This window comes from Oncorhynchus clarkii, chromosome 28, assembly GCF_045791955.1.
Source record: "Oncorhynchus clarkii lewisi isolate Uvic-CL-2024 chromosome 28, UVic_Ocla_1.0, whole genome shotgun sequence".
NCBI classification, from domain to species: Eukaryota; Metazoa; Chordata; class Actinopteri; order Salmoniformes; family Salmonidae; genus Oncorhynchus; species Oncorhynchus clarkii.
This window is the reverse complement of record NC_092174.1, coordinates 30,005,640-30,029,017: the sequence shown is the minus strand read 5'-3', so window position 1 is coordinate 30,029,017 and position 23,378 is coordinate 30,005,640. Positions and strand designations below refer to the sequence as shown.

At 39.3% G+C, this 23,378-nt stretch overlaps 1 protein-coding gene across 1 annotated transcript in view; it reads left to right on the top strand.

Annotated features, from left to right (window-relative positions):
* Positions 1-23,378, top strand: part of LOC139387164 (parathyroid hormone/parathyroid hormone-related peptide receptor-like) — a 64,080-nt gene that overhangs the window by 20,462 nt on the left and 20,240 nt on the right. Inside the window, exon 2 of the mRNA XM_071133212.1 lies at positions 20,879-20,981. Coding sequence (XP_070989313.1) covers positions 20,879-20,981 — 103 coding nt within the window. The remainder of the gene's footprint in view (positions 1-20,878; positions 20,982-23,378) is intronic.

Here is a 23,378-nt window from a genome sequence, read left to right as displayed (position 1 = left end):
TATTTTTCGTCATGACAAAATGAACAATACATGAAAAAAGGTCAAAACAGAACTTGAAGTGCTCCTTCTCTTTGTGGAAGACACATTAACCCTGTGACAATGAAGAGAGCAATCGAAGAGAGCAACCACTTGTGAAGCACATAGGTTTGAAAAGAGATCTGGAGATATTCAGTGCATTCGGGAAAGTATTCAGACCCCTTGACTTTTTCCACATTTTGTTACGTTACAGCCTTATTCTAAAGTAGATTACATTTTTGTTTTTTCCTCATAAATCTACACACAATACCTCATAATGACAAAGTGAAAACATAAATACCTTATTTACATAAGTATTCATACCCTTTACTATGAGACTCAAAATTGAGCTCAGGTGCATCATGTTTCCATTGATCATCCTTGAGATATTTTTACAACTTGATGGAAATCCACCTGTGGTAACTTCAATTGATTGGACATGATTTAGATATGACATGTCAGAGAAAGAAACAGGAAGGAATTGTCCATAGAGCTCCGAGACAGGATTGTGTTGAGACACAGATCTGGGGAAGTGTACCAAAACATTTCTGCAGCATTGAAGGTCCCCAAGAACACAGTGGCCAGAGCTGGCCGCCCGGTCAAACTGAGCAATCAGGGGAGAAGGGACTTGGACAGGGAGGTGACCATGAACCCAATTGTCACTCTGACAGAGCTCAAGAGTTCCTCTGTGGTGATGGGAGAACCTTCCAGAAGGACAACCATCTCTGCAGCACTCCACCAATCAGGCCTTTATGGTAGAGTGGGCAGACGGAAGCCACTCCTCAGTAAAAGGCACATGACAGCCCGCTTGGAGTTTGCCAAAAGGCACCTAAAGGACTCTCAGACCATGAGAAACAAGACTCACTGGTCTGATGAAACCAAGATTGAACTCTTTGGCCTGAATGCCAAGTGTCACGTCTGGAGGAAACCTGGCACCATCCCTACTAGAGGTCGACCGATTAATCGGAATGGCAGATTAATTAGGGCCGATTTCAAGTTTTCATAACAATCGGAAATTGTTATTTTTGGATGACGATTTTGACGATTTTTTATATTTTTATTACAACTTTATTTAACGAGGCAAGTCAGTTAAGAACACATTCTTATTTTCAATGACGGCCTAGGAACGGTGGGTTAACTGCCTTGTTCAGGGGCCGAACAACAGATTTTTTACCTTGTCAGCTCAGGGATTCAATCTTGCAACCTTACAGTTAACTAGTCCAATGCTCTAACCACCTGCCTCACGAGGAGCCTGCCTGTTACGTGAATGCAGTAAGAAGCCAAGGTAAGCTGCTAGCTAGCATTAAACTTATCTTATAAAAACCAATCAATCAATCATAATCACTAGTTATAACTACACATGGTTGATGATATTACTAGTTTATCTAGCGTGTCCTGCGTTGTATTTAATCGATGCGGTGCGCATTCGCGAAGAAGGACTGTCGTTGCGCCAACTTGTACCTAATCATAAACATCAATGCCTTTCTTAAAATCAATACACAGAAGTATATATTTTTAAACCTGCATATTTATCTAAAAGAAAGGTTAGCAGGCAATATTAACCAGGTGAAATTGTGTCACTTCTCTTGCTTTCATTGCACAGGGTATATGGGTATATGCAACAGTTTGGGCCACCTGGCTCATTGCAAAATTGTACATAATTATGACATAACATTGAAGGTTGTGCAATGTAACAGCAATATGTAGACTTAGGGATGCCATCCGTTAGATAAAACACGGAACGGTTCTGTATTTTACTGAAAGAATAAACGTCTTGTTTTCTAAATTATAGTTTCTGGATTCGACCATATTAATGAGCTAAGACTCGTATTAATGTGTGTTATTATGTTATAATTAAGTCTATGATTTGATAGAGCAGTCTGACTGAGCGATGGTTGGCACCAGCAGGCTCATAAGCATTCATTCAAACAGCACTTTCGTGCGTTTTGCCAGCAGCTCTTCGCAATGCTTCAAGCATTGCGCTGTTTATGACTTAAAGCCTATCAACTCCCGAGATTAGGCTGGTGCAACCGATGTGAAATGGCTAGCTGGTTAGCGGGGTGCGCGCTAATAGCGTTTCAAACGTCACTCACTCTGAGACTTGGAGTAGTTGTTCCCCTTGCTCTGCATGGGTAACGCTGCTTCGAGGGTGGCTGTTGTCGATGTCTTCCTGGTTCGAGCCCAGGTAGCCCAGGAGAGGGATGGAAGCTATACTGTTACACTGTTACACTGGCAATACTAAAGTGCCTATAAGAACATCCCAATAGTCAAAGGTATATGAAATACAAATCGTATAGAGAAATAGTCCTATAATTCCTATAATAACTACAACCTAAAACTTTTTACCTGGGAATATTGAAGACTCATGTTAAAATGAACCACCAGCTTTCATATGTTCTCATGTTCTGAGCAAGGAACTTAAACGTTAGCTTTCTTACATGGCACATATTGCACTTTTACTTTCTTCTCCAACACTTTGTTTTTGCATTATTCAAACCAAATTGAACATGTTTCATTATTTATTTGAGGCTAAATTGATTTCATTGATGTATTATATTAAGTTAAAATAAGTGTTCATTCAGTATTGTTGTAATTGTCATTATTACAAATAAATAAATAAAAATCGGCCGATTAATCGGTATCGGCTTTGAAAAATCATAATCGGTCGACCTCTAATCCCTACGGTGATGCATGATGGTGGCAACATCATGCTGTGGGGATGTTTTTCAGCTGCAGGGACTGGATCACTAGTCATTTTAAACAATGCCACTTTAAATAATGCCACTTTAATAGTGTTTACATATCTTACATTACTCATATCATATGTATATACTGTATTTTATACCATCTATTTTACCTTGCCTATGCCGCTTGGCCATCTTTCATCCATATATACTATATATACTATATATACCATATATTATATGTACATATTCTCATTCACCCCTTTAGGTTTGTGTGTATTAGGTAGTTGTTGGGGAATTGTTAGATATTACTGCACTGTCGGAACTAGAAGCACTCGTATTAACATCTGCTAACCATGTGTATGTGACCAATAAAATTTGATTTGATTTGAATAACAGAGAATAGTATAGAGAGATCCTTCAGATCCTCTGCTTCAGAGTGCTTACGACCTCAGACTGGGGCGAAGGTTCACCTTCCAACAGGACAATGACCCTAAGCACACAGCCAAGACAATGCAGAGCCTCTGAATGTCCTTGAGTGGCCCAGCCAGAGCCCGGACTTGAACCTGATCAAACATCTCTGGAGAGAACTGAAAATAACTGTGCTCTTAACTCTCCCCATCTAACCTGACAGAGCTTGAGAGGATCTGCAGAGAAGAATAGGAGAAACTCCCCAAATACAGGTGTGCCAAACTTGTAGCGTCATACCCAAGAATACTTGAGGCTGTAATCGCTGCCAAAGGTTCTTCAACTAAATCTGAATAAAGGATCTGAATATTTATCTAAATGGGATAATTCTGTTTTCATTTTTAATAAATACATTTTTGCTTTGTCATTATGGGCTGTTGTAGGTAGATTGTTGAGGAAAAAACAAACATTTAATCCATTTTAGAATACGGCTTTAACCTAACAAAATGTGGAAAAGGTCAAGGGCTCTGAATAATTTCCGAATGCACTGTAAATGTAATGGTTGGGAGCAACTCACTGAAAAACATAATTTCAGTGATGTTGTAGGAAAACACTGGGTCTCATTTATCCCGGGCAGTGGGAGGCTTCATATGTTTCAATGACTGGCTGCAATGCTGTGTGATTGTCACTTGAAAATAAAGTATTGCAATCAAGCCAAAACATGACAGGCATTGCACTCAGTTTTCTGGCCTTTGAGAAGAAATTCTCCAATGAAGATTTATGGAAGTCTTCAAATTGTTTGAGCATTACTGTTTGATTGAAGCTGGTATGTCTGAAATGTTTTTTTTTTTACACTTTTCTTTTTCTCTCATGCTTGAAAAGTAAAATATACTTTATTTTCCAGTTTTTTTTCTTCTGATACTTCTACAATATGAGGTCAAAATAACACTCTGAAATTGTGAAAATTATGTTGATGCCCTTTTATTAAAACATTTTGAGTGGAATTTCAGCCTGCTCAGGTGGGATGGAGTTTTTGGCCCACAGCATGACATCATAATCTGATCTGATTATTTTGACCATTGACCAATCATCTTTTTATTTGCATATGTATTCTCCTATTTTGAAGGGGTGAGTGGGGTAGGCTCTAGAGTTTAGAAAATCCTATCTTCCAATGGGCTGTGTATGTAAATATATTTACATTTGTATTAACACACCCAGACTGAGAATTTAAATTGCATAAGGAGACTCAAGGAAATAAAGGATAAAAAAATATTTTTAGTCATTTTCATGAAATTAACACACACAGTGATTTATTAGGCATACAGTGATGATTTAAAACATTTAATAAAAAATACTGCATGGGGGCTTTAAAGAGTAACATTTATGAAAATAACAAAACAAATCGAAAACCAAATATTTTAGGCTTATTTATAATGATACACGTCAATTCTGGTCTTCATTTTGACAGTCCTTTGCAAAGGTGATACATTTTGGTATTTTAATAGAAATCTAGCTCTTTTTGCCCCTAGCGGTTCAACTCTACCATTGAAATTGTGATGTAGCTGTACCCCTCTCAGTGGAGGGGTTCGGAATGAAATACACTACCTTCTGGATGTGCTGGGTGGTACCACCTCAAGGCTTACTATAAAAGCAGGTGACAGCGCGCCTTATTTGGCAATGGTCTTGGTGAGTGGAGGGCGCCAATATATTTTGCATGATGCTTCCTTGACTAGACTACTATTAAATATAAAAGGAAGTAAGGCACATTTCCACATATGACCAAATTCAAAGTTTTTGCTTACCGTTTCATACACATAGCTTTTTCAAATAAAGCAACAGGTAGGCTATGAGGATTATACAGTTATACTCATAGCTACATCCATTACAACAAGAACTAGATGAGAATGGAGGTCATGTCAAGTTGGTATATTTTTTTTCAAAGCTGCTTTTGGTTGTGCAGTCTGCTAAGAAAGTTGGCACATAGTTCAATTACTGAGTTCTAACCCCCAGATATCTATTTTTTCTTCAAATCCTGCTGAGCTTTCTACCCAAGCGCTCTTTCTTAATTTGAGCTTTCACATAAATAAACCATCTTTGATTTGACTCCTCAGTTTTAGTGGGTAAAGAGCTCCTGTGTAAGCACTCCAGGCTGCGTTTGACCTTCCCATCAAGGTTCACTTGCAAAAGACCCTTTAACAAGCTAATCAAAGGGGCGGGATGTTTGGGGAACAAGAGACACCTCGGATAATTAAGCAGACGCTGATTATACTCCAATTTGGGAAGCTGTCGCTTATTAGCGAGGCAAGCAGTCATAATTAGGGGCCTTACACAAATGCCTGGCCCTGCTCGGCTCCTCTGCTCTGCAGGAGTTTGTGCCCTTGGATGACAGTGAAAAATGTGTATTTAAGTAGAATTTTCACTGCTCAATTCCCCATTTTTCATCCAACAGTTGGGGCATAAACAGTTCCAAGGGATTGTTCCATACGCTTGGCCCATTCAGAGAAAGAGATGGTGATGGTAAAGATGCCGACAAAACATCTTGATTGATGAAGCGGTGTCGTGAGGATTGCGGATGTTTAAGATGGTTAAAATATTTCATTTTCTCTATAATGGGCATGTTGGCATTGCACCGTTGCTTTTATGGGTTATCGCTTATCAAATATTCTAAACAGACATTTGCTAATGTGCATAGAACAAATTCCATTATGGGGGAAAAAACTGAGATTACCAACAACATTTTGTTTGTGCAAAAATCTGACTATTCTATTAACATTTTGGGTGCCATTTTAGTACTAGCTCAGTTATGGTGGTAATGCCAATATATTTACATTTTTCCTTTCCTGAATTATACTCTTGAACATGTGGAATCCATGTAATTCTGAAAAGCATGAACAAAGATAACATCTCACACGTTCTGAGGATTTTTTGAAACATATGAACTTAAAAAGCATGCTTGAATTAAATCAACCTTAATGTACTGTAAGGGGTGTGTTCATTCATCTGAAATCTTCTCTGGAGCATGACCTAATGCTCTCTGGTGGAAAATGTCCTATAGTGTTCTTCCTCTGGTTGAAACTACCTGACCACACATGGTATCTGAACAATCTATACTGAACAAAAATATAAACGCAACATGTAAAGTGTTTCCATTCAAAACGCTTATTTCTCTCAAATTTTGTTCACAAATTTGTTTACATCCCTGTTAGTGAGCATTGCGCCTTTGCCAAGATTATCCATCCACCTGACAGGTGTGGAATATTAAGAAGCTGATTAAACAGCATGATCATTATGCAGTTTTGTCACACAACACAATGCCACAGATGTCTCAAGTTGACTGCAGGAATGTCCAGAGCTTTTGCCAGGGAATTTAATGTTCATTTCTCTACTATAAGCCACCTCCAATATCATTTTAGAGAATTTGGCAGTACTTCGAACCTGCCTCACATTTGCAGACCACATCTAACCACGCCAGCCGAGGACCTCCACATCCAGCTTATTCACCTGAGAGATCGTCTGAGACCAGCTGATAAAACTGAGGAGTATTTCTGTCTGTAATAAAGTCCTTTTCTGGGGAAAAACTAATTCTGATTGGCTGGGCCTGGCTCCCCAGTGGGTGGGCCTATGCCCTCCCAGGCCCACCCATGGCTGCGCCCCTGCCCAGTCATGTGAAATTCATAGATTAGGGCCTAATGAATGTATTTAATTTGATTTCCTTATATGAACTGTGACACAGTAAAATCATTGAAATTGTTGCATGTGCGTTTATATTTTTGTTCAGTATATTATAAACACTTACTACACTGAGTGCCCGAAAGAACAGACATAGAAAACCTTTTAGTTATACTTTAACAGTGAGTTACGAACTGGCTCATAGCTCGTAACAAAGAGGAAGACAATGTGGAGATAGAGAAATAACAAACATATTTATTAAATTAAGTAAACTACATCCATGTAACAATGGTGTGTAGTCAGTAGTGTGAGTGAGTGGATGCGTGCATAGATGGTGATAATGAGGGTTGTTGAAAGGTGCCAAAACAAATGAACACCAAACAACAGTGTCTCTGCATGGAGAGAGTCTCCTCGATGTATGGGGGAAAGGTGTATTTATCCCCGGGACACACCCGAGCCCACATGTATCCCATTTCGCTGAAGACCCTCCCAGCTCCGTCCCCCGACATCCTATTAAGGAAAACAAGAGCAGAGAGAAAGGATTCGGCAGACAGAGTGAGATGGTCGTCACACATGTAAACTTATTACAGTTACGTTACAAGCAAAAATATTGTAATAAGATTACAGATACTTTTGAAAAACTAGATGAGTCGGTTTTTTTGTAATTATGTTTTTGGAAAAGTACATTATGACACCTTTCTATTTTTTCAATGACATTCAACTTGACCTCCAGTCAGAGACCACTATGAGGACACACCAAAATGCATTTGATGGATCCTTTTTGTCTTCTAATGCCTTTTTTCTAATGCCTTTTACGGGTTATATAATGCCTTTTAAGGGTATAATGCATTATTACTAGTTATACGCATTTATGACTCTTTATGACTCTTTATGACTCTCCTTATGGGACTAATTATGCTGTATGTTATGTCTCTATGTAGCAAATTCATTATAATTGTTGGCTTTTACACTTGAAAGTGTTCCTAAGTTTTTCAAAACAGGCATCCTAGAAATGTGTAAAATCCCTGTTAAATATGACAAGTCTGAGAAAGCAGTATGATACCGCTCAGCTGCAATGGAGCGGCAGGTAGCCTAGTGGTTAGAGCATTGGACTAGTAACCAAAAGGTTGCAAGATTGAATCCCTGAGCTGACAAGGTAAACATGTGTTGCTCTGCCCCTGAACAAGGCAGTTAAACCATTGTTTAAAAAATTGAAATGGCCGTTGGAGGCCTTTTCATACAGTTAATGGCCTGTGGAAATACCTGTTTTTTAACAATGTGGACACCCCTTCAGATTCACAAAGTGTGAACTGTTGCAATTTTGGCCAGGTCGCAGTTGCAAATGAGAACTTGTTCTCAACTGGTCTACCTGGTTAAATAAAGGTGAAATAAAAAATAAATAAAAATACAATTTCAGTCCAAGCAGCAACCTGTCAATCCATTGGGTTGTAGACAGACCATCTAAAGCTGCGCTTACACAGGCAGCCTAATTCTTATATTTTTTCCACTAATTGGTCTTTTGACCAATCACATCACATATTTTCACATCAGATCTTTTTCAGAGCAGATCTGATTGGATAAAAGACCAATTCGTGAAACTAAATATCAGAATTGGGTTGTGTGAACGCAGCCTTAGAGACTAACCTGGAACGCTAATGGACTGGTAATGTGTTTTTGTCCTAAGTACACACACAAGATACCACAAGACTTATTGAATTAGACTGAGCCAGCAGCAGAATGTTGATTGGTTATATTGTGGTCTTGGATTGTCAGTAGTGGGAAAATCTGATGAAATGAAAAAGGAAGTGAAATACATTGATCTCAAACGATGACAATGCTGTCGATGTGAATGGTAAAAATTTGTTATGATGAAACTTGAACCATTTGGGGATATTCTAAATTGAATTATCGTTAACCTTTGAGTTCCACTGTCCTGGCATTGGGCGTTCATTCACTGTCATCATTCATTTATGGTATTTTCTGTAAGGTAAAAAAAAACTACCTGCGGAAAGCTTTCAGATATTTCAGGCGTCTTCTTTTTTCTTCTTAATGGGTTCTTTTTTTATTTTTACGTAACTATCTTTAAAAAATTGATGGAGCTACTAGAACTCACCTGCTGTTCATCCATGGTAAATATTGTAGCATCTGGCTTTCTGACTCACGTATTGTAGTTCTTTTTCACAATGAGGCCATGGCTATGTGCAAGCGATTCAATGAGTTTGGTCCACAATAGTGTCTCTTTCCTCTGTTATCTCTGTTTCAACCAGTCTCCCCTGCATATAGTGTACTGAAACGCACATTTGAACCATGGCATCATTCATGTTGGGAATAGGGCTCTGATCATGTACAGGTATATCACAGCAAAGAAGATAAACATGGGAGTTAAAGAAAATATACAACGGATACGTCTGTAACACTTACACTAAGTAGCAGATATACTTGTGCAGTAATGCTATTATTACTTCAGTATCAATTTTCTGTCATTACAATTATGTATCTTTCTCAAGGTGTAATGCTATTTGTATTATGCTTTATCTTGGCAAGGTCACAGTTGTAAATGAGAACTTGTTCTCAACGGGCTGAGGTGGTAATGTTGTGTTACAGTGTCACAGTATCAAGAGTAAAAAGACCAGGATCTTAAAATAGAAAGCTTTTAGGAATATAAATAAATAAATGTAAATATATTTAATCCATAATCTAGATAATCTGTCAAGTGTATGTCAAAAGGATCACTCCCCTTAACAACATACTTTGCAGATACTGCATTCCCCAGATGTATGTAAATATAACCTACTGTCATGCTGGCCACCCCCACCCTCCATCCATCCTTCCCAATGTGATTTATTGAAACATTTCTGAAACGTCCATTAGGATATTATGAAATGTCTGGTGTCTTTGATTGTTATATAACCATTAGTAGTGTTTAAGCTTTTGATGAAAATTAAAATGCGGTCATTCTGGCTGGCATTGCTTTAGTGACAGAGAGACAGAGAACTCATGCATGCGCTCTGTATTAAAGGCAAAGCGCTTATACAACTTAAAAAATATATATAAGTGCTCAATTTCCAATAAAAGGGAACCACACAGACAGAAAGACCTCTTCTGGCCCCATGATATGTAGGGCTCTGCTGGTTTCCCAAAAGCACACACAATGTTTCCATCAGGGACACAAGTGCTGTTCTTAAGGCATATCTGGCCAGGCCAGGGTATAATTAGAAGCTGAATGCTGCTTTAAGTCAGAGTGTGGTTTGCAGAGCATTTCCAAAGGACAACTAGTCTAGTGGTCTGTGGTTTTTTATCATCAAATGCAAATTGCACATTTAAGGAGGAGTAGCACTGACTCATAGAGTTTATAATATCCAGGAACTTGCGTCCGCTAAAACATTCATGTGGTGCAATATGTCAAAAGTAAAATATTCATGTTTTTTTTTACAGATAGTGGACAGGCCATTAAAAACAAGATTCGGTGGAGCTATAATTGACAAGATCCCCCTATTATTTATTTATTTGAAAAAAGGCGTGGAAATAGGCCAACAATAAGGAAGGACATGTTATACAGTGTAAACAAATTGATAGCCATAATTGATAGCCATGATCTGTATATTATTTATCCATGTGACGAAGTGTGATCTGAGCCGAGACGCACGCAAACTCAGATAAAGCATCCGAGTGAGAAAAACAGCTGCTGTCTGGACAAAAAGAGTGTGGCATGCTTATTTAACCAGGTGGGCCAGTTGAGAACAAGTTCTCATTTACAACTGCGACCTGGCCAAGATAAAGCAAAGCAGTGCAACAAACAAAAACACAGAGTTACACATGGGATAAACAAACATACAGCCAATAACACAATAGAAAAGTATATATAGTGTGTGCAAATGAGGTAAGATAAGAGAGGTAAAGCAATAAATATGCCATAGTGGTGAAATAATTACAATTTAGCAATTAAACACTGGAGTGATAGATGTGCAGAAGATAAGTGTGCAAGTAGAGGTACTGGGGAGCAAAGGAGCAAAAGATAATAATAACAGTATGGGGATGAGGTAGTTGGATGGGCTATTTACAGATGTGCTATGTACAGGTCCAGTGATCTGTTAGCTGCTCTGACAGCTGGTACTTAAAGTTAGAGAGGGAGATATGAGTCTCCAGCTTCAGTGATTTTTAAAATTAGTTCCAGTCATTGGCAGCAGAGAACTGGAAGAAAAGGCGGCCAAAGAAGGAATTGGCTTTGGGGGTGACCAGTGAAATATACCTGTTGGAGTGCGTGCTATGGGTGGGTGCTGCTATGGTGACCAGTGAGCTGAGATAAGGCGGGGCTTTACCTAGCAAAGACTTATAGATGACCTGGAGCCAGTGGGTTTGACGACGAATATGAAGCAAGGGCCAGCCAACGAGATCATGCAGGTCGCAGTGGAGGGTAGTATATGTGGCTTTGGTGACAAAACGGATGGCACTGTCATAGACTGCATCCAATTTGCTGAGTCTATAGCAGCTTATAGATAGATACGTGTAGGTGGCTTCTCTCTCTGGCGGTGGCACAAATTATGAAGAAGTGTAGGCGTGTGTGGAGAGGCCCGTCGGTAAGATGCTTGACTACTCTACTTCGAGCGTGCCAAACCCGATATAACAAGAACAGCCAGAGACAGAAAACTCTACCAGGGCAGTGGAGGCTATCTCATAATAATGTCTGGAATGGAATTAAACCATGTGTTTGATTTATTTATCTAGGCAAGTCAGTTAAGAACAAATTCTTATTTACAATGACGGCCTAGGAACAGTGAGTTAACTGCCTTCTTCAGGGGAAGAATGTCAGGTTTTTACCTTGTCAGCTCTGGGATTTGATCTAGCAACCTTTCGGTTACTGGCCAAATTCTCTACCTGCCGCCGAGGTGTTTGATACCATTCCACTTATTCCACTCCAGCCATCACCACGAGCCTGTCTTCCCCAATTCAGATGCCACCAACCTCCTGTGTATCAGGGGTTGCTAAAACGGGTGTCCACAAAACAGTTTGTTATGGACTTGGAGCTCATGTACGACGCACTTAAACTCGCCCAACTGTCCGAGTGCTTAGCTTACAGAAACGTACCACCTCTATTGTGTATGAAGACAAACTGATCCCCCGCATGAACCTTATCATCACACCAACGAGATCTAGGATGCAAATTCACAGTGTGTCTGCATGGCTGTTAATAAAAGTCCATGGACACCTCTTACGCAGTGGAACCCAGAACGATATGTGACGACTTGGGTATGGTGCTGTCCTTTCAGCACCACGAATAGAAGGGAGCTCAAATCTCTTTAAATAACATCAAGTTCTGTTGTCTATGCCTAATAGTCCTACTCATCACTTATTATTATTATTATTATTAGAAATAGAAGATTTTTACTTCTCACAATGGTGTTTAGTAAAGTTAGATCAAAGCAAGATCACAGATTAGAGGTTGACCGATTCATTGGAATGGCCGGTTAATTAGGACCGATTTTTTAGTTTTTATAACAATCGGAAATATTTGTTTTATTTTTTTATACCTTTATTTAACTTTTTAAATGGGCAAGTCAGTTAAGAACACATACTTATTTTCAATGACAGCCTAGGAACGGTGAGTTAACAGTCTTGTTCAGGGGCAGAACGACAGATTTTCACCTTGTCAGCTCGGGGGAGCCAATCTTGCAACCTTACAGTTAACTAGTCCAACGCTATAACCACCTGCCTCTCGTTGCACTCCACAAGGAGACTGCCTGTTACGTGAATGCAGTAGAAGCCAAGGTAAGTTGCTAGCTAGCATTAAACTTATCTTATAAAAATCAATCAATCATAATCACTAGTTATAACTACACATGGTTGATGATATTACTAGTTTATCTAGCATGTCCTGCGTTGCATATAATCGATGCAATGCTGGGGGATGATTTAACAAAAGCGCATTTGCGAAAAAAGCACAATCGTTGGATGACTGTACCTAACCATAAACACCAATGCCTTTCTTAAAATCAATACACAGAAGTGCATATTTAGCTAAAAGAAATCCAGGTTAGCAGGCAATATTAACCAGGTGAAATTGTGTCACTTCTCTTACATTCATTGCACGCAGAGTCAGGGTATATGCAACAGTTTGGGCAGCCTGGCTCATTGCGAACTAATTTGCCATAATTTTACGTAATTATGACGTAACATTAAAGGTTGTGCAATGTAACAAGAATATTTAGACTTAGGGATGTTACCCGTTAGATAAAATACGGAACGGTTCCATATTTCACTGAAATAATAAACGTTATGTTTTCAAAATGATAGTTTCCGGATTCGACCATATTAATGACCAAAGGCTCGTATTTCTGTGTGTTATGTTATAATTAAGTCTATGATTTGATAGAGCAGTCTGACTGAGCGATGGTAGGCAGCAGCAGGCTCATAAGCATTCATTCAAACAGCACTTTCGTGCATTTTGCCAGCAGCTCTTCGCAAGCACAGCGCTGTTTATGACTTCAAGCCTATCAGCCTAATGGCTGGTGTAACCGATGTGAAATAGCTAGCTAGTTAGCGGGGTGTGCGCTAATAGCGTTTCAAACGTCACTCGTTCTGAGACTTAGATTTTCCCCTTGCTCTGCAAGGGCCGCGGCTTTTGTGGAGCTATGGGTAACGCTGCTTCGAGTGTGGCTGTTGTCGATGTGTTCCTGGTTTGAGCCCAGGTAGGGGCAAGGAGAGGGACGGAAGCTATACTGCTACACTGGTAATACTATAGTGCCTATAAGAACATCCAACAGTCAAAGGTACAGTATTTGAAATACAAATGGTATAGAGAGAAATAGTCCTATAAATACTATATTAACTACAACCTTAAACCTCTTACCTTGGAATATTGAAGAACCACCAGCTTTCATATGTTCTCATGTTCTGAGCAAGGAAATTAAACGTTAGCTTTTTTACATGGCACATATTGCACTTGAACTTCTCCAACACTTTGTTTTTGCATTATTTAAACCAAATTGAACATGTTTCATTATTTATTTGAGGCTAAATTGATTTTTATTTATGTATTATATTAAGTTAAAAGAAGTGTTCATTCAGTATTGTTGTAATTGTCATTATTACAAATAAATAAATAAAAAACGGCCGATTAATCGGCATCAGCCTTTTTTTGGTCCTCCAATAATCGGTATCGGTATCGGCATTGAAAAATCATAATCGGTCAACTTCTAATAATGATTCATTAGTATTTCACATAACAACCAAATATAATAGCATACACTTTACCATAGAAGGCCTATAAAATGTTACACCAAAAACACATCCTCAGTCAGTTCTTATCTGAAGCTGAAAAGTCGATAAAAGTCCTCATGTGGCCAAAACTCAACAGAGCGAGCCACTATACAGGATATATGCTTTAATTAAAACAAAATATGCATACAAGAAAGGCTCATAGTTTGTAAACACAATCTGCTTTAACTGGCTCATGAAACAAAACTTCAAGAAGATCTTAATGCGCATTCCCATGAAACTGATTGAGATCAAATGATTGGCATGCAGACGCAGTTTGGACATTTCACTGTAAAAACGTGAAGAATTATCATTCACACTTGACAGTGATGATGGCTGAATTTTGAAGTAAGGTATGCCTAACTTGGTGTATGAGTCTAAAATTCTTAGGGCTATTCTACAATGATATTCAATAGGCTATCAGACAGTCTGTCGGTACAAACTTTGACCGACAAATTATGACAATGTTTCTAAAAGAAAAGAAAAAAGAAGATAGACTACACCAATGGAATTTAAAGAAAGTTGGCGGGTGCACAGATACTGGGATTATTTTGGACGAACATGCGAAGGTAACCTTCTTTTGGAAGTGATTTGTTTGACAATCAGATGAAAACATCATGACTGCTTGTGTTCATGCCACATTAAAAGGTAATACATTTGTAAAGTTAAATTGCATGTCTTTATTATAAAACCCATTAAAAAAAGTTTTGCACATGCAAGCACGTGCACACATTGGAGGCACCATGAATTCCCCCCCCCCCCCCCCCCCCTATGGAAATCAAATGCCTGTCCAATGCCTGTCCAACACACCTAGTGGCATATTGGTCTGCAGTAGGCTATTCTATCTCTCACTTTCATCTTTCTTAATCTTAACCATCCCAGGTTAGGTTTAGTTCCTCTTTGTTCTGTATGGTCCCCAATCCCCATTGTAGTATGCATGTATTTTTTATTTGTGCAATAATATGATTTCAGCAACAACTTACTTGTCTGCTGTTGCATTTTATATAACATAATGTTAATTTAATCTGCTTGGAACACATACAGACATTGCACAGTCACAAATACACAGAGTAGACCATTTCAGGAAATGCTTTGGTTTACCACAAGTTTCTAAAGAAATATCCTGCCATTGTATAAGGCGGTCTATAATCAAGACTGTGGGTAATGCAGCTGAACCCACTGTCTCCACTCAGAGCTCAACTCGTTCTTCTTCTCTTGTCACTCTCGTCTTCACCCACTTCCTATCACATGTATTTAATTTGCAACAAAAGCTAAATCTTTACTTTCTGCAGCATTTTTGTAGAAACCAAATCTATTCTCTCCTGTTACTCAAACAGCATTGACTGACAACCTTGAGTGAGATGTAAAAGGGTGCAGTATGGCCACAGTGTAAAGCTTTATTCATTCTAGAAACTTAATAAAGCAAGACTAGTCATAATTGGCTGTTCCAATGGTGTTGTCCCTTCAGCCTATATGCAGCAAACTCAATATTGGTCCACACATTTCCTTGAAAGGAGAGATTTTCTTTAATTAGTCTGAAGACAAACAGAAACGAGTGGTTTATTCAAGTAATGTTTTTATTTAGAGGACTAATGATGAAAACGCATGTTTACTGTATGTGGTGTGTATTTAAAAAATAAAATAAAATGGGCATGCTGTCAAAGGTATTTTACAAAAAGAATACTGTATTTTTGAATGGAATGCTGGTAAATAAGAATGTGCAACGCTTCTCAATGTGAGAGTTATGTTTGCTTTGGTGGTTTGGAGCCCGGCCAGTGGAGAAGGAATATAGTTTTCAAAAATAATCAAGAGGCACGGGCTTATTAACCATGATCCTCCTCTAGGGGATGGCTCTAATCCGAAATTATACATCATGATATCTCGGCATGTATCTTCCTTACAAAGACGTGTGCAAGCTGCATTATCTGCTAGTGAAATATTGAGGGCCTCTTATTCTCTTTCACCTATTTCTGACTTAACACACTTAAAGGTCCAATGCAGCTGCTTTTATCTCAATATCAAATCATTTCTAGTAGTGATGCACCGATATGATATTTTTGGCCCCCGATACCGATAACCGATATTTAACATTTTTGCAGCCTTTTAAGCATTCTAGTACAGTTAAATAGTTAACACACACACATGGACACAGCAGTCTAAGGCACTGAGATGCCTTTTAAGCATTCTAGTACAGTTAAATAGTTAACACACACACACACATGGACACAGCAGTCTAAGGCACTGCATCTCAGTGCAAGAGGCGTCATTACAGTCCCTGGTTCGAATCCAGGCTGTGTCACATCCAGCCGTGATTGGGAGTCCCATAGGGCGGCGCACAATTGGCCCACCGTCGTACGGGTTTGTTATTTTAACTGACTTGCCTAGTTAAGTAAAGGTTACACACACACAAACACACACACTGACCCCAACTTTTTTTGGGGGGGGGGGCATTTACGTACGTCCCCATTACCAGTAAAACATAATCAAAACCTATTACTTTCACTTACTTGCTGTGCTGTTTCGTTGTTCATTTGTTCAGTCGTTTCATTCTCAACCAGGATTTCATCATACATGTGAAGTTTCAGCTCTGTCTGTCCATGGCTTCTTTTCCTCTGTGTGCACTGTCACTGTGTCTGTTTCCCTCTGGTCCAGCTGTGTATGTAACATTTCACGTTAACCCTGTTTCTTGTCTGCATCGAAGTAGCGGTCCTTGTACCTAGCATCGAGCATGGTGGCGACACAGTAGAGAGAATGCCACCGAGTCGCTTGTTCACAGCCTGTGTCTGGAGTTTTGTTGACAGGCGTTTCAATGCAGAGGGACAGAGGGTATCACGTCTGCTGCAGGTGCAGTTGATGAGCTTATTTCTCCAGTCAGTTGTTTGAATGGAGCTAGCTAGTGTGTTCATGTTTCAAACATGTTGTCAAATGTCATTGAAATTGCAACAATGGTATGACAACCAGCACATTCATGAGCATGCAATGCGACTTTTCTCAGTATGAAATACTCAACGACCCACTGTGCTGTCAGACTCAGCATGCTCATGGGGCTGACATCGCTGGTCCAAATGTCAGTCGTGAAGCTCATAGCAGTGACGCAATGTTTAATTTATTTTCAGTTTTAAAAAATATATATATATTTTATCGTTTAAAAAAAATCGTTTTTGCACATCGGCATTAAACTAGACATCGGGCAGATACCGATGTTGGCATTTTTAGCTAATATCGTCCGATTCCCCGATAAGTTAACCGATATATTGTGCATCCCTAATTTCTGGGTAACAATTCCGTAGCTTACTTGTATTTTTTTTAAGTGTCCATTAAAAAAGCCAAATTTTCTTTCAGGCAGCCCTAAAAACACATTGCAATACATTTCAAGTAAATAATTGCGCTCTATATACCTTGCAGTTATGCCTAAGATCTTCTTTCTCCTTCAACATCCTTGTGCATAGTTTGTTAAAACCTCGGATGGTTACTTAATGTCAAAGTAAATTATTTGCTGAATATGCCGTCTTTAGATTTGGATGAAGACACCTGTCTAAGATGATGAAGACACCTGTCTAAGATGATGAAGACACCTGTCTAAGATGATGAAGACACCTGTCTAAGATGATGAAGACACCTGTCTAAGATGATGAAGACACCTGTCTAAGATGATGAAGACACCTGTCTAAGATGATGAAGTCACCTGTCTAAGATGATGAAGACACCTGTCTATTCGAGGGCTGTTTTCATGTTTTTCTGCCCTGTCACTGCCATTACCCCTGCATAAAGTAACAGAAGTCAGCAGCGATTTAGATGTGAACATTATCTTTGCTTCTCTGGAATAGACCTGTGGAATATTCTATATTGGCATAGCCAGTACAGTAAACAGGTTGTATCTATCCTTGTTCGCTGTGTTGTGATATGTTGTTCCATCTGTGGTTGTTTACCATCCTAGGCCATACATTTCTCTTTTCCTCTGTGGCCCCATTCAGCTCTCAAAATGGACATTCTTATTTCAACCCTTAAACTTGTGAAAATATTGATGGATCGAGCATTATGGTGTCAAGTGTTGCAGTGCAGCCCTGTGTGTGGCTGTGGGCCTGGTATTTGCCATTTTAATATTATATCCCCTCCCTGAAAGGTCTGGCTATCTTATTTCCTAAATTATTCAAAGTAGATTTATTTAAGTCATGCACAACATGGTGTTTAACTATACAGACAACAAGAGTAGACATAGACTGTCATAAAAATAATGTAAAAATAAGAGTCAAGATGATTTACGAAGGTACCTCTGAGAGTAGGCCTGCATAAAATATACAGTATATTAGTCCATGTAATTTACTGTTAAACCAAACGTCTCTTTCGGGTCAACGTGGTGGCACATTGGATCATACTAGCGTCTCCTTTAATGGTGTTCGAATCCATATCTGTGTAAAACATATGCTGACACCTGCAGGGTGTGACTTAACTGAGCTTGTACTCTACCACATGCTTAGATTCTCACAGTGGTTGAGGGATTAAAGTTATATCACTTCTTTAGTCACTGTGGGAGGATAGATACTAGGCAGTGTTCACCAACCTTTTCTGAGTCAAGATCACTTTAGCAGTCAATAGGCAAGCCGATATCTACCGCTCGGATAAAAAAAAAACATGCAATATTAACCTAATAAAAACAGTTGTGTAGGAAAGAGGTTTGTGCAGTAGGCTTAATACATTATCACATCATATTGGCTAAATGCCTGGCCTGCCAATGTTCTTCTCAGATCATATTATATTTCAAAGCCTGAGCTTTGATATCAAAATAGATCAGTTGGTGTAACCCTTGCGAGGCACAGCTGAGCATAAATTTAACTGGACTGATGGTACCTGCATCTGATGGTCAGTCTCAGCGGACAAAGGGAGGGAGAGAGCATAAGAGGGAGAGACCACACCTCTGCCTTTCACGGTCCCTGTTCTCTCCTTTCCTCCAGTGAGATTGACCAGAGAGAGGGGACACTGTCTTCCACCTGATGATGAAACTCGAGTCGCACCACATCTGCTTCATGCACAAATTCATGTTGTTCCCATGGCCAGAGAAAGTGAAATATTCCTTGATATTAAAAAGATAGGAAGTGCTAATAATAATAAAAACGCAGGCCTATCGATACATTTGGCTACTCATTGATTTCAGCTGAAATGCTAATGGAAGTAGGGAGAAGTGCGTTTTGTTTTGTAAAAGTGTTGACAGTGCTGATTTAAAAACTTAAACATGAATTCAGAAAAAATCCTCATAAAAACAGCTGCTCTTTTGCTGTATTCTTTGACAGTCTATCTCTGGTCATGGTTTTAAAAGTTATGAAATCTCATGTAGGCTGGTATCAAACTTTGCTGTGGGGTCGCGGAAGCAGTAGGCACGGTAATTTGAGGTAAACGATTGGCCAGCGCAGTAGGCACACTTGATTTAGCCACAGCTCTCCTGGTCTGCTGGGTAGGCAGAAATGTTCCCTTCAGTCAAATGAAATGGTTCAAAATGGGAACACCTTGCCTACCCGGCGCGCAGGGCTTCTGAATCGATTGCACCTACCAACAACAGCGCAAGGCAAATAAAACAACAAAACAAGGCTTTATCCTTGGCTTTTCTACAGAAATGTTTGGTGATCGAATAGGAATGCCTTGAAGATCGATCGTGATCGACCGGTTGGTGACCACTGGTCTAGGGTCAACCTTTTTATAACCTTTGACATTATCACGTCACTTTGGCTCAGTTAGACTGTTCTTCCAGCACGTACAGTAAAACCTTTTATGAATGAAATACTTTACAATGATTAGAAATTTAGTTTTGGGAGTTAGGTGCCACTCGTTTAAGTTTACAAGATATGCAAACGTGAGTTTGCATGAACAGTTTGAAAATGGGTCTGCTGGTAAATGTTTTTGTCACAAATGCCAAAGATGACACAAAGTCAAGGGAAAGCTCCAGCCAAAGGTACCTATTAGGAGGGGGAAAGTTTCCTAGAATAGAAAACCACACCTGGATATTATGGCTCTCTCTCCAGAGCTGTGTTTGAAAGCTGAGCAAATGTTGTGAGGTGTAAGAGGAAACCGTTTGGTATAAAATGTATTTTTCCCTTTTCTGTGTCATATCTGATTAGTGCTTCAGGGTACACAAGCCACAGAGTGGCTAAAATCACAGGAATACCAGCTGGGTCTATAAACAAAGAGCGAAACTGATACTGTTTAGACAAGAAACAGAAACCGCAAGGTCTTTTATAACCCTTTGCCTTCATGGGCAGCTAAGACAGAAATAAAAATACGTAATCGGCTTTACGTTTACACAACTCATTGTGACTTACAGTTGGCCAAATGCCTTTATTTTGGTTCATCTCAAATGTATCATAGAAGAAAACACTGTCTTATGTTTGAGGAAATTGTTAGACTGAGACAATGAGTGACAGGGTTTTGATAATTGGGTTGCATTGCATGCATGCACACATTACACACACTACCACCTGCTGCTGTTCTCTAGGCTAGTTGTTTATATACAGTGTGTGTGTGTATGTGTATGTGTGTGTGTGTGTGTGTGTGTGTGTGTGTGTGTGTGTGTGTGTGTGTGTGTGTGTGTGTGTGTGTGTGTGTGTGTGTTTGGGGGGGCAGCTGTGTTTAATATTGTCCATTTGATGTATTTCACGAAGCTGTCAACCTCACTTAAAATGCTTATTGATATGGGAAATGAAATGTGGTTTCACAACGATGCATTGCTCCTCCGCTATCTGATGTTTGTTACAATTCAAGTTTCATGTTGTTTCAGATGCTTCACTTTTCCATTGTGTTGATGGAAGGATGATTGCTCCTCGCTCCACTAACTCAGTGTCATTGTCCTTTCTATGCAGGTGGAGGCAGATGATGTGCTCACCAAAGAGGAACAGATCGGTCTGCTGTTTAAAGCCAAACGCAAGTGTGAGGTGGCCATCAGTAACAAACACAAGCCTGGTGGTGAGTAAAAAACTAATCTCAGATAAAAGTTACGTAAACCTGACGTGTCAACCTACCTGACGTTGTGTTTTGTTTTTTTCATTGACATGAAAACAGTCCTGTCACATTGGTAATAGATAAATGACATCTGTGGCTTCCTGCAGAGTTAATCTGTTGGTTCACTGCCTGCTCTGTTAACCATGCACACGTCTAGTTCTGTCACATTGGCACCTGAGGACACACCAGGAACATAAGCATTATTTTGTCTACTAGGTTGTCCAAGCAGAAAAATAACTCTGTTTGAACTGACAACATCACTATAACAGTGTTGACACGGAGCAGAGGAAGCAGTGGATTTAGAGGCTGAGATGTACAGATTATTGAGTGGGTCAGAACTAATATGCATCAGACATGGAAACAGGACAGGGTTTCTGTAGGAATAATAACCCGGCTCTGACAGAAAACCAGAAAATGTCGATGTGTTTTTAGAGCCTGTCACAAGATGAATTATCTCAGGTGGAGAAAATGGTTTCCTTCCTTTGTCACCATTGACTCACATTATTCCAATTAGTGTGACTGCTGCTGGCATTGATCCAATATCAGATTGTAGCTTTAATATGAGGCATTCATACTGGACAAATACAGATACCGTGGCTGTACTGTAGTCTGAAATTAAGAGGGGGAAATGTATTATCTTTCTTCCTGTATGGTTAGGAGGTTACGATGGTCAGGGGGGCTTTTTGAGAGAATCCGGTCCATATTTGTTTACTTGTGGTTATGTGAAGACTGTCACATTCAGCCAGACCCCAGAATCTCCCTGTCTCTGTGGTCACTGTCATTTTTTCTGGTTGATTATTCTAAAGAGGTTTGGGATTCCATATCCAGCCAGTCATATTATTTTCTCTTTAACCCTGGTTCATTGTGGTCTTCTTGGGTTCTTTCTGTGTTGGGTTCTCAGGCTTTCTAAACAAAACTTCTCTGTAAATGAAACACAGCATTGCAAACCTTTATTTTAAAATTAAGAAAGCAAAAGGTATTGTTGATGGATTCCCAGCAGTTATATTATCTCTCACCACATTCCCCAAAATGTGCACATATTCTGCAAATGTTCACAGTTTTAGGTATAACAGGAAATATAACTTAAAATAACACATTATATGGTAATCTATTATCAACGGTCATCAGAATACTTGTTTGAAGGTGATGGTTTCAGTGTTTAAGAGGGAAAGTGTAAAGCCTGCGTGTGTATTGATCAGAATGATCCTAGACACTTGACACTAAGCAGGGCTGTTATAGCCACATTAGAGTGTTCTACGATGACAGGCACCTTGTCTCCCCTGACCACCGTCACCTGTAATGCAGCCTGACATTTGTTGCATGTCCCTGTTGTATGAGGAGTTACTCTTTTTCCAGGTATCTGGGGTACATTTCCAGGGTTCATTTCAGCCTTCAACACTTTCCTTGGACTAGAAAGTTATCCTTCTTCATTTGGGAGAGTATTTTAAATGAAATTGTCTTGAGTAAGCATAATACTTTATAAACTTGGAGAATACACATCTTACTTCCAGTTTTTGTCAGTTTCTATTTAAATGGGGGGGGGGGGGGGGGGCTGTATTGTATTTGATGCCATTCCATTCATTCCTCCATTACCACAAGCCTGTCCTCCTCAATTAATGTGCCACCAACCTCCTGTGCTCTTGATGGTTACTTTTGCTGATATGTTCACATATGCAGTATTTTATGTTTTATAACCTGGGAGAATAGAACTGTTAACTTCAGTTTGGGTCCGAGTATATTTAAATTAGTCATTTTGTGTAATGAATAGAAATTCAGAAACTGACAAATGTGGGCCATTTAATAATTTATTCAAAGACCAATTAAAACTCATGTTTCAATGATTTCTCTTGATGGTTTACCTTTTCTAATATGTTCTCAGGTACATTTATGTTACTTTTTTAGATACACTTCTTTAGAGATCTACTTTGGATATGGTTTCTATACAAAGCTGTTGCTGGAGGGACAGTTTTCGGGCAAACGGTAGATGCGTCAGAGATGACCACTACATGACCTGTATACCTGATGACGCTGTCAGAGAGTAGTAGACTCGACATAGCCTTTATCTGGTGGCTGTATCCCAGCTCCTTTTGGAAGGTTGCACACGTCTTTTGAATCATAGCTCAGTTGATGCTGAAATTAGCGTAAACATATGACCTACCTCTCAAAGAGAGGGAAAAGGCCCTGGTATACTTTCTGCCTGAAAAATAATTTTTGAGTTTTTTTTTTTTCTTCATTATTTCACTCTTAGCGTTTTCATTTGAACTTCATTTCAACCTAATGTGCACATCTGTTGATCTGTTTATTGCTATTTATTTTATGTCGATATTCAATCAACATTTTTTATTTAGATGCCTATTACAA